This window comes from Argentina anserina, chromosome 3 (genome assembly GCF_933775445.1).
Source record: "Argentina anserina chromosome 3, drPotAnse1.1, whole genome shotgun sequence".
In the NCBI taxonomy this organism is placed as follows: Eukaryota; Viridiplantae; Streptophyta; class Magnoliopsida; order Rosales; family Rosaceae; genus Argentina; species Argentina anserina.
Genome location: NC_065874.1, coordinates 18,913,615 through 18,930,443, shown reverse-complemented (window position 1 = coordinate 18,930,443; position 16,829 = coordinate 18,913,615). Strand labels below are relative to the sequence as shown.

The 16,829-nt window shown below is 38.1% G+C and overlaps 2 protein-coding genes across 2 annotated transcripts; both read left to right on the top strand.

Annotated features, from left to right (window-relative positions):
- The first annotated feature begins 5,021 nt into the window (after nt 1-5,021).
- LOC126787220 (uncharacterized) lies at nt 5,022-5,561 on the top strand. Its single transcript, XM_050513139.1, has one exon. The coding sequence runs from the start codon at nt 5,022-5,024 to the stop codon at nt 5,559-5,561; it is 540 nt and encodes a 179-aa protein (XP_050369096.1).
- A 4,576-nt stretch (nt 5,562-10,137) lies between these two features.
- LOC126787980 (putative axial regulator YABBY 2) lies at nt 10,138-15,624 on the top strand. The gene is made up of 6 exons (XM_050513912.1): nt 10,138-10,483; nt 12,327-12,554; nt 13,360-13,504; nt 14,351-14,399; nt 14,608-14,683; nt 15,231-15,624. The coding sequence occupies exons 1-6, from the start codon at nt 10,409-10,411 to the stop codon at nt 15,348-15,350; spliced, it is 693 nt and encodes a 230-aa protein (XP_050369869.1). The 5' UTR covers nt 10,138-10,408; the 3' UTR covers nt 15,351-15,624.
- Nucleotides 15,625-16,829: the final 1,205 nt, after the last annotated feature.

The following is a 16,829-nucleotide window of genomic DNA, read 5'->3' as shown; positions in this document are numbered from 1 at the left end:
CCCTTGTTTTATGGAGTATGGCGACATAAGGTGGATGTTTTGCTCTGCTAAGTCTTGAGGATGACCTTTGTGATTCCTTTACCCTGAGAAATATATCCATGTCGAGCCTAAGCCTACCCATTTCTAAAGATCCACATGATTCTTAAAATGAGTAGCTCTTGATTTGTGGAGTTTGTTTCATGAGTAAGCATATGGTTTGGGTTCATTTGTGCATATGATTGGTATCTTTCATGAGGTTTTCGATTTTCACTATGTTTATAACTCTTGTGTGTGAAAAGCTTTTAAGCATATGCCATATTCTTGAGAGAAAAGATTTAGAGTGCATATCCTATGTGAGTTGAATTTGAACTTGTTTTGAACATGTCGAGCTTAATTTCACCTTTGTCTCTGCCATGTCTTACTTGTTAAACGAAATTTCATGTTTGTTAACCATTGAATTCATTCTATCTATTTCGATTGAGTGTTATTCTTGATGCTATGAGTTTGAAGATCTCTGAGACAAATGTTGAAGGCATTAGAATGTTGTGTCGTTAGTGTTAGTTGTATTGTTTTCGTTTTCTGTTTTGATTTCCCTTTTTAGTGTTTGCTAAGGGACTAGCAAAGTCTAAGTGTGGGGTTGTTGATAGGAGCACAAAGTGTGACGTTCTTAATGTTTATATGCCCTATTCTTATGCTTTGTTACTTCGTATTTAGTTGTTTTAGGTTTATATTTGTCATATGTTTGTTTTGAATAGAGCTATGTCGAATATAAATGATTTGATGATGAAATTGTGCTAAGTGTTAGAACTCCGGATTGAGCTAGGATTCCTTACTCGACTAGGACTCTACTTTTCTATTTTCATCATTTCCTATTCCTTAATCGACGATTTCTTTTCAGGAAAGACAAATCCTATTTGGACAAGGAGTAGAGTTGCCGAGATGCATTCCTAGTGAGACAAGGAAATCATGTTCGACTTGAAGAAGGAGAAGAGGAGGCCGGCCTAGCTACTCCTAGTTGGACCAAGATTGTTGCCGTGCAGCCCTTAAGTGATCTCCCTATTGGACTTGGTTTCCTACATCAAGTTGGATATGGAGTACATGAATCAAATCCATAACAAAGAGGATTTCAGTTTCCCAATTGGATTCTATTTCCTTTTGGCACGGCAAGAAGGCTTCCTACACCTCTATATATAGAGGCCGGCCTCTCCATTCAGCATCATCATCAGCCCTACACACAAACACAAGCCATAGCTCTGCCGAATTCATCCTTCACCATTCCAAGAAATCCCAAAACCGATTCCATCATTCCCCACCAATCAATAGCCTTCAAACACGCTTGTGAAGAAGGTTTCATCCATAGAAGTCTCGGCTACACTTGTGGATTGCTTGATTTATAAAGTGTAACCATGATTCTCTCTTTATTTCAATTCGGTTTTTGGTTTTGTTCTTGTTCTAGGATGGAGCATGTGATTTGTGTAGAGTAAACTTGTTTCAATTTTGTCTATGAGATAGTTACTTGTTTCAAATTATATAAAGAGTTTTTTTCACCAACAGTCCCTCAATTCTGGTGTACCTACCAATGTGATACCTCAACTCTTAATCGTACCAATGTGATACCCAGACTCTAGTATTGCTATCATTGAAGTACTTCCGTTAGTTTTTTTTAACTTTTCCGTTATCTTGGTGACGTAGCAGGTACGTGAGGCCCACAAAGAGGGTTAAAAAACAAAATTAACCTCATCTGAGAGGAGCAATGTTTTTCCCGCCCTTTACCTTGAGAAAGACACCCAACAATTCTAATTTTGGCGCCAATTTTCCCTCCCTACTCCTTAATTTGTGTCTCTTATCTAAACTAAAGAACTACCGCCAACCAGTCGACCACAATCTGATAAAACCTAGATCAATCTCATTTTCTATTTTTACCCTAGCACTTGTTAAACTAACAGAATAAATATAGAAATTTATATGGAACATCTCATTTCCACAATCTCATAAGAATATAAAAACACATAACTTAACGAAATTCAAATACATGTTTAAGTATCATTAGTTGCCACCTTTTATGTTGATCTGCCATGATTTTTGCTTGTAAGAACTAATGGTACATGTAGTTGAATTTCGTTAAGCCAGAGGGAATAATACCAGCAGATAAAGCATTGTACTAATGGTACTTAAAAGTTCTTACAAGCAAAAATCATGGCAGATCAACATAAAAGGTGGCAACTAATGGTACTTAAACATGTATTTGAATTTCGTTAAGTTATGTGTTTTTATATTCTTATGAGATTGTGGAAATGAGATGTTCCATATAAATTTCTATATTTATTCTGTTAGTTTAACAAGTGCTAGGGTAAAAATAGAAAATGAGATTGATCTAGGTTTTATCAGATTGTGGTCGACTGGTTGGCGGTAGTTCTTTAGTTTAGATAAGAGACACAAATTAAGGAGTAGTGAGGGAAAATTGGCGCCAAAATTAGAATTGTTGGGTGTCTTTCTCAAGGTAAAGGGCGGGAAAAACATTGCTCCTCTCAGATGAGGTTAATTTTGTCTTTTAACCCTCTTTGTGGGCCTCACGTACCTGCCACGTCACCAAGATAACGGAAAAGTTAAAAAAAACTAACGGAAGTACTTCAATGATAGCAATACTAGAGTCTGGGTATCACATTGGTACGATTAAGAGTTGAGGTATCACATTGGTAGGTACACCAGAGTTGAGGGACTGTTGGTGAAAAAAACTCTTATATAAAAGTTGCGATTTTAGGTTTTTGTTCTATGATTTTGGTTTCTGCCGTGATCTATTATTGAATGATTTCGATATCTTTATGTTATGTATACGCTTGTAGTATGATATTTAGGTTGTTGGATTTATGACTTATGCTATGAACATGTTTATTCTTTTCTATGTGATTTTCGAAATTGCATGATTGGGGGTTAAGTAGGTGACATGCTTAATGAATTCAATATGCGTGGCTTTGAAGTTGCATGGTAGGATAAGTATGTTAGATTTCGATTAAGACCGCGTGGGAAGAATCGAATGTGTTAAGTGTCTATGTGTTTAGGTTACTGCTTAGGACCCTAATTGCATGATTCAACCTTAGTTATTCATGATAGTGTCTCGGCATGACTCTTAAATGAGGACTAGAACTTGATTTTCGTTAGCTTTGTATGATTTGTTTGGTGATTGTTTAGGTGTTGGTTGGTTGATCACATGTATATATTAGTCTAGGTTTTATTTTCTGTTTTTATCTTTGATACCGAACCTATATCAAACCTTAAAATCTTTATGAATTCGTGTTAATTGATGTGAACCTAAGCCTTGGATGGATCCCCGGTTTGTGAACGATACCCTCTTGCTTTATACTACTAACGATGCTTACATGGTTAAATATTGATGTCGAGTAATCGAGCATTCATCAGAATGACCAAGTTGATAGGGTTTTCTTGAGAAAAAAGAATAATATCAAATACAGTTCTCAAACGTAAAATAAATACAATGAATATGACCAAAGAAAATATCCGAGAATCTCATTCCCGAATAAGTAAATAAAACCAACTTAAAACATTTAAGAACTAACTCAATTCTTCTCTATAATGATTATCTCCAACGCCATTATCCCCACTTAAATTAAATCTTAGATTCCACCTACATTCACCGGATCATTTCAATTTGTTCCCATAAATTTACTATGGCACCCGAGGCACAACAATTGCAGCTTAGCCTTCATTTCAATATCACACTTGCACAATTTCAATAAAAGTAATATCATTTGTTTCCTGAACCGATACAAGGCATGCCGTCAGTCTCATCCAACAAATTCATAAATATCCAACATATGCTTGCAAATTCTATTCCGAGCATAAGAACTCATAGTTGAACCAATAATTAAGGGCTTGCTTTACTGCAAGCATATATACTCATTCCTTAATCCAACATAATCAAATATGTAATAGGTGTACCAAATGCACACAAGCAAACAATGACCAACTCTGCATAATTCTTTTCTTTCTCACTCCACCTCAGCCCAAGCTGAAAACAGTATCGCTATGCTTTCACTAAACAACCAGTAATGGTTTAAGCTTCTTCCTATATAAACCATCACATTTCTAACTATTTAATAGCTACAACTTCACCTCAGAACAAAGATTTATCAATTACTTGAAACCTTAAAAGCAATTAAACAAAACGTCCTTCCTCAATTCCAAATTGCCAGAACCAAACCCACAGTTCACAGTTCACCAATGAACTGAACTAATTCATAATATGGTACCAATTTTCAATTACAGGGAATCAACCAACTTCACAGTAAATTCTCATCTTCAAATCAACTGGACTGGACAGAACCAGATTGAAGAAGAACCTCGTCCAGCAATTAAAGTTTACCTTAAATCAGTAGAGTTCGTAGCCTAACTTCAATTTCCCAAATAGCTAAGATTTTCTTCAACGAACTCAGTGAAGTGAATTCGACTAGAACAATGTCGGATGAACAACTTGTTCTAGAAATCTCATGTTGACATAGGCTTATGCCCGCCATAATCAGCATAACTATCAGCACACTAAGCCTCGCAATACCAGTAGTGAACCAGCCGCACTAGCTGTACAATGGGCTACCCCGCAGCCCAAACCAACTACGGATGCACCCTCACGCGCATCCCAAACAAGACTCTAGAGAACACCTTAATCGGATTTTGTCCCACACCGGAAGATGAGTAAATGATCTACCTCAACTCAACAATAAAAGTTCAAACCCTTGACCTCATAAGGTAAGTGTACTTAACTACCCATTGTTACTCTGCATAAATTGTTACCATCCTAACTTGAGCATCGGAGAGTTAAAGACCACGCCACCATGGTCTCCACTTTGACGACTCATGCTACTTGTGACAGGAAATGAACAAGGAGCACGGCGTATCGGATCAACAAAGAGTGTAGCGTGTTGCATCAATATAATTCACTACGTTAACATTGGCGCCGTCTGTGGGAAACGAGACGAAAAGTTCATGTAAAACACATGCAGTATTTAGCGAAGCAACTGCACTTCGACATGAGCACTCTCAATCCTACCCCCCCCCCAAATTCCGGCGGACGGTCATGTAGAGGACATAACGGACCTCAACCTCAACCACCCCTACCCTCCGCCAATGACCCTATCATCCTCACCCTGACACCCGGAACAGTTGCCAGCACTACCGCGACCCCTAATCCGGTGAGCGCTGCAAGAATGGCGAACATGGCCAAAGACCTAGCCAAGTGCCAGCAGCACGAAGCACTTGAACGTGAGAAGGCCGCGGCTTTGCAAGTCGAGCTTGACAGGATGCGAGCGCAGCTTGAACGGGTCGAACGCAGTTATCAACACGGCGAATCGCAGCGTGAAGGCAGCGCGCAAACGAAAGGGCGAGAACAAGTTAACCTGAGCATCAGCTTGACCCCCTCCGAACTCGCCAAGAAGTGGCCACCATCACCATGGCGTATCCGCAACCGTGAAGAATGGAGCACGAGCTTAACCTCAAACTCAAGACCCCACACAACTAGCCACAGCACGGATCCCACACTGGCTCTGATATTACAGTGGTTAACGCAATAGAGTAGCGGGACGCCAATCCGCGGTGCCAGCCAGTGTTCCCGGCCAGGCCAGGCCTTTTCACCACACGAATAATGAATACCCTACGCCCTTCACAATCCAAAAGTCCGAAAATTATACCATACACGGGCGAGGGCGACCCATTCCGGCACATAGATAATTTTAAAAAAGTTACTGCCAGCAGAGAATTCGACTACGCCATACTCTGCCACCTATTTAGTGAAACACTAGACGGGGATGCTATGAACTGGTTCTTCGAACAGCCAGCGAACTCCATGGATTCTTTCGCGCAGTTGACAATGACGTTCCTCAATTGGTTCATCATCATGGTCGAAGCAGCACACACAACTAACAGTCTATTTCAAGTAAAGCAAGAAAGCAGAGAAACTTTGGGCGCCTTTGTCATGCGATGGCAGACCGCTGCATCGAAATGCCAGATGCCAGAACCTAAATAAAGCACTTGTCTTGGCCGCATTCAAGGAAGGACTACCGTCAGAAAAATTCATGTTCCATGTCAACGTGGACCCTCGAATGCGCGACGTCACCTACGATGACATCATGACTGAGGCGGTGCTGTACGCTCATGCATAATATGTCACATACGGGGAAAAGCGAACTCAAGTACCATCAGACAAAAGCACTGCGCTACAGTCATATGTACCTACAAACACAATCCCCTTACAACGCGAGCTCTTCCCTGACACAGAAGACCGCAGCAAAGGAAGGAAAAGAGAGTGGCATCAGTCAAACCGCCATGACGAGCGCAACCACGATCGGTTAACGCGACAACAGAGATCCTCGCCAAATTAACGCGATGGGCCGCCGCGGTAACCACACACCACCAATGGAAGAAACCCTAGAAGACTTCTTTTAGAAACATCAGGGAACGTTGAGAAATCCAATAAGGCCACTACGCCCTCAAACCGAAGTGAAAACTGGTAAGTGGTGCAGGTTTCATGAAAATGGAAGCCACAACATGAATGATTGTAGAACCCTCCGCACACTGAGAGCCAACAGTAACACAGGGGTCCGAGTAGCGCAGCCAAGGGCGCAGCAGAACGTGGTTGCCGCAGGAGAAAACCTACGCCACATCAACGTAATCGAGGGCGGAGCCCCTCGATGATAAACATGTCCAACCGTGCAAAGATAGCGCTCAAAGACGTCCTACGCGTAAAAATTTACTACGATATGACGGACGCACTACGCTCAAAGATAGCGCTCAAAACGCATAAAAATTTACTACGCTATGACGGACGCACTACGCTCAAAGATAGCGATGAAAGACGTCTTACGCGTAAAAATTTACTACGCTATGACGGACGCACTACGCTCAAAGATAGCGCTCAAATGCGTCCTACGCGTAAAAATTTACTACGCTATGACGGACGCAATACGCTCAAAGATAGCCCTCAAAGCCGTCCTACCCGTAAAAATTTACTACGCTATGACGGACGCACTACGCTCAAAGATAGCGCTCAAAGACGTCCTACGCGTAAAAATTTACTACGCTATGACGGACGCAGTACGCTCAAAGATAGCGCTCAAAGGCGTCCTATGCGTAAAAATTTACTATGCTATGACGGACGCAATACGCTCAGACGGACGCAATACGCTCAAAGATAGTGCTCAAAGCCGTCCTACCCGTAAAAATTTACTACGATATGACGGACGCACTACGCTCAAAGATAGCGCTCAAAGACGTCCTACGCGTAAAAATTTACTACGCTATGACGGATGCACTACGCTCAAAGACAGCGATCAGATGTCCTACGCGTAAACATGTACTACACTATGACGGACACACTGCGCTAAAAGACAGCGTTCAAACACGTCTTATGCGCAAAGACTTACTATGCTATGACGGACTCTAAAGCCAACCAACACCCAAAGAGACTCGAGACAGTCCATTACACCATCAGCAACACGGCATTCCTTAACCGGGGAGTGGGGGGACTCTGAGGAGATTTGTGGAACCCACCGCTGATTATGGCGAAATGCTTAATTATTAACTCCCCAGTCAAGAAATTGCCTTCCTAGACTGGGAACTTGGGGGGACTTGTTGGCATAGGCTTATGCCCACCATAATCACCACAACTATCAGCGCACTAAGGCTAATAAATAGCCAAGCCTCGCAATACCAGCAGTGAGCTAGCCACACTAGTTGTGCAATGGGCCACCTCGCGGCCCAATCCAACTACGGACGCGCCCTTATGCGCATTCCAAAGAAGACTGCAGAGAACACTTTAATCGGACTTCATCCCACACCGGAAGATGAGTAAATGATTTACCTCAACTCAACAATAAAATGTCAAACCCTTGACCTCATAAGGTAAGTGTACTTAATTACTCATTGTTACTTTGCATAAATTGTTACCAACCTAACTTGAGCATCGGAGAGTTTATAAAGGAAATATATAATCATTAAAGTATAACATATTTGTGCTTTTATATGTATATGTATTTTGGTAAATAAAACATAGAAAATCAATGAAAATGAGGAGAGTCAAAGAAAATAGAAGTTGAAGAAGTAAAACGAATAAAAAGAGTGACTTCAATTAGTAAACCTATAATAGACCCGTTTTTTTAGTGGGTGCGTATGTAACTGAGTTTTAGCCTTTTAGGTACCCTTATGCAGATTATTTGAAGCCCAAAAAATACAGAAATGATTATATACTCTAAAAGGCTTATTCTGGTGGTGAATTTTATTAACATAATCTCATAAAATTTTACTTATAAGAAAGAAGTCAAGAAATGAGTTGGTGTTTACTTAATAAAATTTTATTAACATAGTCTCGTAAAAGGTAGTTACAAGAAATGACTAATTAATAATGGAGTAAAGGAGGAAAGCATCTTTCAGTACTCTCCAGGTTGGAGGCTTTGGGTTTGACACTTGACAGGCATACTAAATACAAATATATGACAGAAATTCTAAACATTGTCATGTCTCTCACCTGGATACATGAAATCACTAATAACAAGTATATGTCTCATCATTTAGCGCGCGGATCTGATGGGCCGATGGAGACCCGCAAGCCTGATGAGTTTTTACCTGGTTCGGTCTGTGAGAAAGTCAGCTAAAACTCACTTTTGTGGGTAGATAGATGTGCTTAGTTTGAAGGTTTGAAACCCACTCTGGCCTGTCAAAATCTCGCCCCATAAAAATATGTAAGGCATGTCTGTAAAAAGCCGCCAAATAATAAATATGTTATATTATACACATATATGTCCTCAATCATTAAAATCTAATACTATAGCCGTTTCTCTATGATATTATATATATATATATATCCAAACTAAAGTATTAAATACGTTATGTATATTATATATGTATATATATTATAGTCTCTATCCAGAGTGAAGCTTCACTCTGAAATTACAGAGTGAAGTTCTAATTTTGACACACTTTTTGGTCAATTTTTTTCACCATAAGCGATTCAATATTTAGGTATGCTATTCAAGATCATCTATATAAAGTTTCATCCAATTTGACAATGGTTTGAGCTTTCAAAATTGAGATTTACACGAACGGTTCACGTTGAACAGTTTTAATTCATTCATTGATTTAATCTAATTTCAATACATTAACGATGTCCGAATTAGATGAAATTTTGTAGAGATAATCTTGAATATCATACATAAATATTGAATCACTTATGGTGAAAAAAAATTGACCGAAAAATGTGTCAAAATTGGAACTTCACTCTGTAATTTCAGAGTGAAGCTTCACTCTGGATAGAGACTGTATATATTATACATATATTTGTTATAATTAAAGTCCATGACTATATTACTATACCAGTTTCTTTATATCATACATATATATAAATATATATACATACATATATCACACACACACTGACACACACACATATATAACTAGCGCTTGATTGGTAAGAACCCACACTTATATATATATATATATTTATCTATGCTCTCTACTATATGTTTAATTCTCTCTTTCTTAATTGTATTATATTTCACCTTAAAAGAAATTGTATTTGAATAAATACTCTCTTAAATAATAGTATCTTTATATATATTTTTTATAATTAAAATCCACAAGACTTGTCCCGTAAAAATCCCCAAAACTCGCTTTAAATTGACGGGCTTGAATCTTCCTATTTATGAAAATATTCAGTTTGTCACTAACACAATATGTACTTAAACCTAACCCAGTCCGCCAAAAATCCGCCTACATGGCCCAAGAAAGGTCGAGCCCTAAATAAGTATACTTTGGTTATTTTAAAATTTCTTATTAGAATTGATTCTCTTCCTCCTAAAACATTCTTCTCCAAAGCAGCGAACAAATATCTCAATCAATCAATATCTCTCCCCCCTCGTCCGCTACAGAAATCCAAGCCAAAGAGATTAAAAGAGAGAAGAGGAGAGATAAAATAAAAATGGGTCACTCACTCACTCCGACCCACTCATTCTCTCAATCATAACACCTCCAACCCCACTCTCTTTCTCTCTCCCCCCTAAATCCACAAACAAGCTTTCTCATAAACCAAACCGCCTTTCATTACATGGAAACCACTAGCCACTAGTTATGCATATATTACTATTACATCTATAAATCTATTCCTCCCCCACTAGTGTTCACTCCGACCAGACTAGTCCCATCCCCTCTCTCTCTCTCTCTCTCTCTCTCTCTCTCATAAATTCAGCTTTTTCTCTTCTTTTGTCTTGGTGTTCATTTCTGTGTATGCTTTCTTGTTTATCATAATTATTCAACTTGCTTTTATCACCCTAATTTTTCATATACACTCGGATTGATCTCTACTCCCCGATCTGGCTATATATATCGTATATAGATTCTCTGTCTTTCACCAATTACGCTTTGAAAAATTATGTCAATGGAATTGATGGCATCCTCCGAACGTGTTTGTTATGTTCATTGCAACCACTGCAACACCATTCTAGCGGTACAACCCACAATTCTCTCTCTTTCCTCTTGAAATGATCTGAAGTTTCTCTGTGTGCTATGTCTGTTCACAGCCAGATTGAGTTGACCTGACTCTGGGGACTTCCCTAGCTAGCTACTTTTTGTTTTGGTATCAAATTTGAACTGAGTTTCTTTCACGAATCTTTATGCAGCTGGATAGCATTAGCTAGCCAGAAACTAATTTCAAGTACTGTTATTCGAGAAGGAAAAACTTGCCGGATTTTTAATTGTAACCCTTCAAACCGGCTTACACATAAAATGCCCTTTTGCATGTTTCAAGTAGTTTTAATTACTTTGGTCAATTGACAAGTGCAGTTGAAATTTCTGAGAATTAGACATGGAATTGGGCAATCTTTGTTGTAAGTGGGGTGGTGTACTTGGTACAGATGCCGGCGGCACAGTTTTCCGATGGATCAAAGGAGTTGGAAGTTTCTGTCTACGTACGTAATTAAGAGAGGATGAGAAGTCAAGCTATACACACAGTAGTAGTACTGTGGTAGTTAGAACATGAATCGAGACAAACAAGTGTTTGGTGGATAAGAATTTCTAAAAGAAGTGACCCAAGATTGCTTTCAGCTAAAGATAGATAGGTTTCCATGGCAATGATCCACCTGCTGAGGATCTAGGGCAAAGTACAGCAAACCAGCTAGCTGTGTATATATAATTAGGGTTCTGGCATGCTTAATCTGCATACTAATTTTATGCAGACTTGATGGATCTCATGTTAGTAAAGCTTGATTGGAATAGCAGTGGTTTCATCAATCGAGTTTCTTTTAACCTTATATCTTGTCATGTCATCGCTTTTTCACTCCAGATCTTCTCTGTCTTTCCTTCTTTCTTCCTCTTATAATTAAATAATTGGTTTTTTCGAATAAACAAATGGGATGGATATGCATGGATGTCTAGATTGCATATGTATCTCAGGCTTTGAATATGAGTCTGGTACAAAAGCTGTCTTTGCTCTTTCTCCTTTAAACGAGTTAGTTGTTGCTACCTTAGCTAGCTAGACTGACAGATCTGCAAGCTGAAGAAACTAAAACATCGTGCTTTTCTTTGAGCTGTTATTTCCTTCTGTTATATATACAATCTTCCTAGCTTCTTTGAGTTTGTATCAATAGTTTGCATTCTCCAAGTTCGGGAAACTAACTTGGCAGATGTTCAAACACTAACCCGAGTGAACAGTATTTTAGTTAGTGATCGATCTACTTGATGAAGATATATATAGTGATGATGAGTAATCAGCTTTATTCGAGCTCAGAATGAGTGGTTAAGATGGTGCTTTAATGGTTTCCGTTCCACTCTTGTCGCTTTCGGTCTTCTCTTTTATCATCGATCGACCTTACCTAGCCAGCCCTTCCCGGCCAGTATGCTAATGCTAATGTCAGATCCCAGTCAGTCCCTGAGAAAGCAGCCAGAACCAGAAAACACCAACTCATTTTTAATTAATCCCAATTATGTAGGTATATATATGTATATATATTCTATGTATTTTGTAGTGTTTCTCTTTCTGCATCTGTGAGGCTGTGAGCAAGAGAGTGTGGAACTTAATGGGAAAGTAGACTCGTGTGTAGTCGTCCTTATAGTAGTTAGTGCCCATGTGAGTTCTGAAGGTTTCTGCTATGCTTCGTCCTCGATCTGTCTCTCTCCCTATTGAGCTCTATATATAAATTGTATGTATGTATATATATGCGCTATGTATGCCGTCTATATGTACATTACCAAATTTTGCTTCTTAATTAATTGCAAAGCTGAATGAATAGAATGTTTTATACCATTGTATTAGTTAGTTAATCAAATAATATTAACCTCGCATTTGATTGCAGGTGAGTGTTCCGGCATTCAACGGTCCATTGGCGGCGGCGACCACTACAGTAGTGACCGTGAGATGTGGTCACTGTGCAAATCTGCTGTCTGTGAACATCGGAGCAGCTTCGGTCCAGTATCACTCAACTAGTCCTAGTCCTACTGCCGCTGCTTATCCTCATCCTCATCCTCATCCTCATCCTCATTCTCAGCAATATCATTCTCACCCTAACATTTTCACTCACCAGGTAATAATTGTAATTTCCCGATTTAATTTATATATTAGTTGCGAGTACTGATATAAAACTTAAGTATGCTATCACACTAATCAATCAACAAGATACATTGTTTGATTTATTGAGAGATCGATCGATTGGTTCGAGAACACACTGCCCCTTAATCTTTGAATTGCAATCTTCTGCGTACTTTCAACCAATGTTTTAAAAAAACTCACCTCAAGACTTGCTTAAGGTTTAAAAAGTTTAAAACTACTTACATAATGCTTATGTTTTTCGGTCTAGGCACCGAGGCTTAAAAAACTTACGTCTTTAACGTCTTATGCTACGTTTTTCACGCTTTTTACGCATTTTTCTACGTCTTAGAAAATAATATTTTTATATTTATTTATATAATGTGTTTAATTTGATGAAAACTATTTAAAACGTTTGGATTATAAATTTCATTATATCTAAATGCAATAAATTGGTAAGTTCTTATATATATTTGTTATATATGTATAATCATATATTTACACATTTAACTACTAATTTTTTTATAACATAAGGCTTACGACTTATGCGACTCAAGTTTTAAAATTCAAAACTCTGAACAAAACGCCTCAGAATACGCTTTCGCTTTTTAAAACATTGCTTTCAACTTATCATCATCATCTGTCTAACGATGCTATCATTGTACTACTTACGGTTATAATTTGACCGGAAAGAAGCCCAAAAAAGATGGTCTCATTAATTTGGCTGAAAATTATTAGTTGGCATGCAGTTTAATCGAATGAAGAGGGTTTAGTATCTTGATTTATTTTTCTGGTTGTTACAGAAGCAACATCAGGTGAGCTCTGAGGACTACGGATCTTCATCATCATCATCTACTTCTTCCAAATGCAACAAGTTTGCTGCTGCTCCTGCATTTGATCTGTCCTGTACAACTGTAGACCAACCAAGAGTAGTCTCTCCCATTCGCCGTCAGTCTCTCTCTCTCTCTCTCTCAAGCATATACACACAAACATGCATAGTTTATTAGATATATTTAGTGTTGTAACATACCATATGCATCGATCTCATTGAAGACATTTCTAATAATGGCGCAAAACCAGCTGATGATACAATTTTAATCTAAATAATTGACTCTCCTGTACATATACAATGTTAAATGCAAAAATACCTGATGATGCACTTATATAGTGATAATAAATATCCATAGTATTGATAGTAACGAACTGATATTTTATCATCTCTTTTCAAGGTCAATCAGGACGTACTACATATATCATATGCACATTATAATATTAATCATAACTATTCAAGTTTACAATGGTCTGATATCTGATCCAAATACGTACCATGATCACTAAGTACGTGCCCCAACTCAGGCTTTGTCTTCTTCAGTACCTCATCTATATGGTCCATCTAGCTAAGATCGATGGTGACCATTCATAACAGCTTTTACCAACAATTAATTCGTATATAAATAGCATGTGCCAATATATATCATCTACAATTTTAACTGCTTAATTTTCATTGTTGTTAAAAACTAAAAGGATTAAGGTGCGAGCATCTCCGTGAAAAGGAGATCGGTCCTGGCACTACGCCGGGAATGAGGGGACTTGAGATTTTCCTTGTGATCTTAAAATTATTCTTCGTGGAAAACGATATATCATCTCTTCAAACCCAGAATGGCATAACATGGATGTGATATTCAACCTTATAGCTTCCTAAATACTCCCTTCACGAAATGCATTGTTACATGTTGAATTTGTTACCCTTATACTCATGGCTTTAATTAGTTCCTTTTTGTGCCGAAATCTCAGCCCCAGAGAAGAGACAGCGCGTTCCTTCCGCTTATAATAGGTTTATCAAGTAAGATTCATTCACTAGTTAATTCATTACAAGTTCTACTGGCTTTTATCGTACTTTTGTTTTTGGTTTTTACCAAATTTGACATGCAAGTTTAAGTACTAAATATTTTTTTCACTGAGTTGCTAGTGGACGTAGTTTAGTTTAAAACCTCTTTTGTCAGTGTATCGTTGAGTTGTAACTCACTCACTCTCACCCTGTGTGTGTGCAGGGAGGAAATCCAAAGGATCAAAGCTAGTAATCCTGACATTAGCCATAGGGAAGCTTTTAGCACAGCAGCAAAAAATGTAAGTCATGTTTATATGGAATATATTCTTAACCTAGAGATAGAAGCCACCATGAATTTTTCATGTCTTTCACTATTAACTACTAAGATTTGTTTGTTTTTGTTTTTGTGTTTCCTTTTTCTTTTTGGGTAGCTAGCTAGCCTTATACTAGTTTGTTCGATGGAGTAAACGTATTAACTTAATCAATACTGCTAAGTAATATGATACTTTCGTGTTTGGTTTATAGAGATATTGTATGTGTATGTGGGAAATGATCAAGCTTCATATGATATATATAAATCCTCTATAGACAATGGTTAATGGCACATTTGGCATTGCAATTAGCTTTTTTGGTTTTAGATGAATTGTACGTTTGAATGATGGTCGTCTTGGTTAATCAATTGGACTGTGGTCGAAGCTAGCACTTATTTATGAACTCATTTGCATTGGTATATCATCATTATACTAAATGAATAAGAGTAAAGCCGATCCATATGTGGTACAATTGCCTTATTGCCATATCAAAAATGGAAAGGATTAATTGATGATAGAAGATTTGGTGTTGCAGTGGGCACATTTTCCTCACATTCACTTTGGGTTAAAGCTGGAAAGCAATAAGCATGCAAAGCTGGATAATCAAACTTTTGCAGGAGAGGGAACTCAAAAGTCGACTAATGGCTTCTACTAAATTACAGGTGTGAGATAATCGGGCAGTACTCAAACATCGATCATATCCATCATCAATGGCACCACTCAAAAATTTGAGGTTAATGAAGTCTCCTAGCTTATAACAGAAATTAGGATACCTCCTTCAAATTAACCTCAGCACGTAGTACCCATTGTGTACCAATTACATATATAAGTAACTGTTTTTTTTTTCACAAGTTCTTTATCACTACGGTAAATTCATATTATGATTCTGTTCGATGAATAAATTCTTTTTATTTGAAAATATACAGTGAATTTCTATTAATTTGTTGATCGATCAATATAGCTCGTGTTTCTCTGAGGACCACATGCGTTTTATACAATGGTTAAATCCAGGCGTGTGAGATTCCACCCAATGTGCAGCTTTGTAATTAACCTGCAGGTGGCTTAGCTTAGCTATGTAGCAAGCAAGCTAACTTATGATCCGTGTAAATATATATATATATATATATATTTCAATATATATCAGCTGTCAAACACGATTGCACATGCATACTAATCTATGCAGCTAGCTAGATATGGCACGATATAAAGAGCCAGATGTGTCATCTGTACGCAGTCATGGCTAGCTAGCTAGCTAGTTAGCAGATATGATGCAGAGATCGACCTTCTTCATTTTTCACTTGTTTCTTAGCTAGCTAGCTGGCTAGCGAGGGCTACCTCAAGTTGTGCATTATAGAGAGGTCAGCAGCAAGTAATTATTTTACTAAATTAATCATACAATATTTTTTTGAACGTAAAAATAAAAATAAAATTTAATAATATGACCATACCATACAGTCATACACATTATAAAAAAAAAATACACATTACCGGTCAGATAGTTTCCTACCAAAATGCCTAGCACTGGGAGGTGGAGTTTGATGAATGTGATTAATGAATGGATCAGTTCGTTCTAATATGTCGCTGCACGACTGTTCGGAGAGCTGATCACACTTTTGATGACATTAGTTGTATCCTCATATGGAATCCGACCATCCCATGCCACTACGGGTCATGCCGATCGCTAGTTATTTATAAATTTGGATTGAAATTATTTAGTGCTGGACGTACTGATTACCCAGGGCGATTTTCCTTCCATGATCTGGTATGTGGCCGGCTACTTTTGCAATAGGGTTTATAGTTTAGAGTTGCATATGCTTCTGGGACGCCGGGTTTTGGATTCGTATACGATTTCAGTGCATAGAAGAAATGTTTATTATCTATTCATTACAATATGTACATACGTACTCTAGGTTGCGGCTGTGCTTATAGGCAACAAATTGGTGTAGTGTACCTTATGGCATGGATAAGGGTCTGTATTGTATAATCGGGTTTTCCCTTTTGAGTAACAATTCATATATAGTCAAGGCTAGTGGCGAAATCAGGATTTTAATTTTGGGGGTCCAAATATATACAGTACAAATATCAATTCATTCGATCGTATAACTAAGTTACTATGATCATAAATATAAGAGTT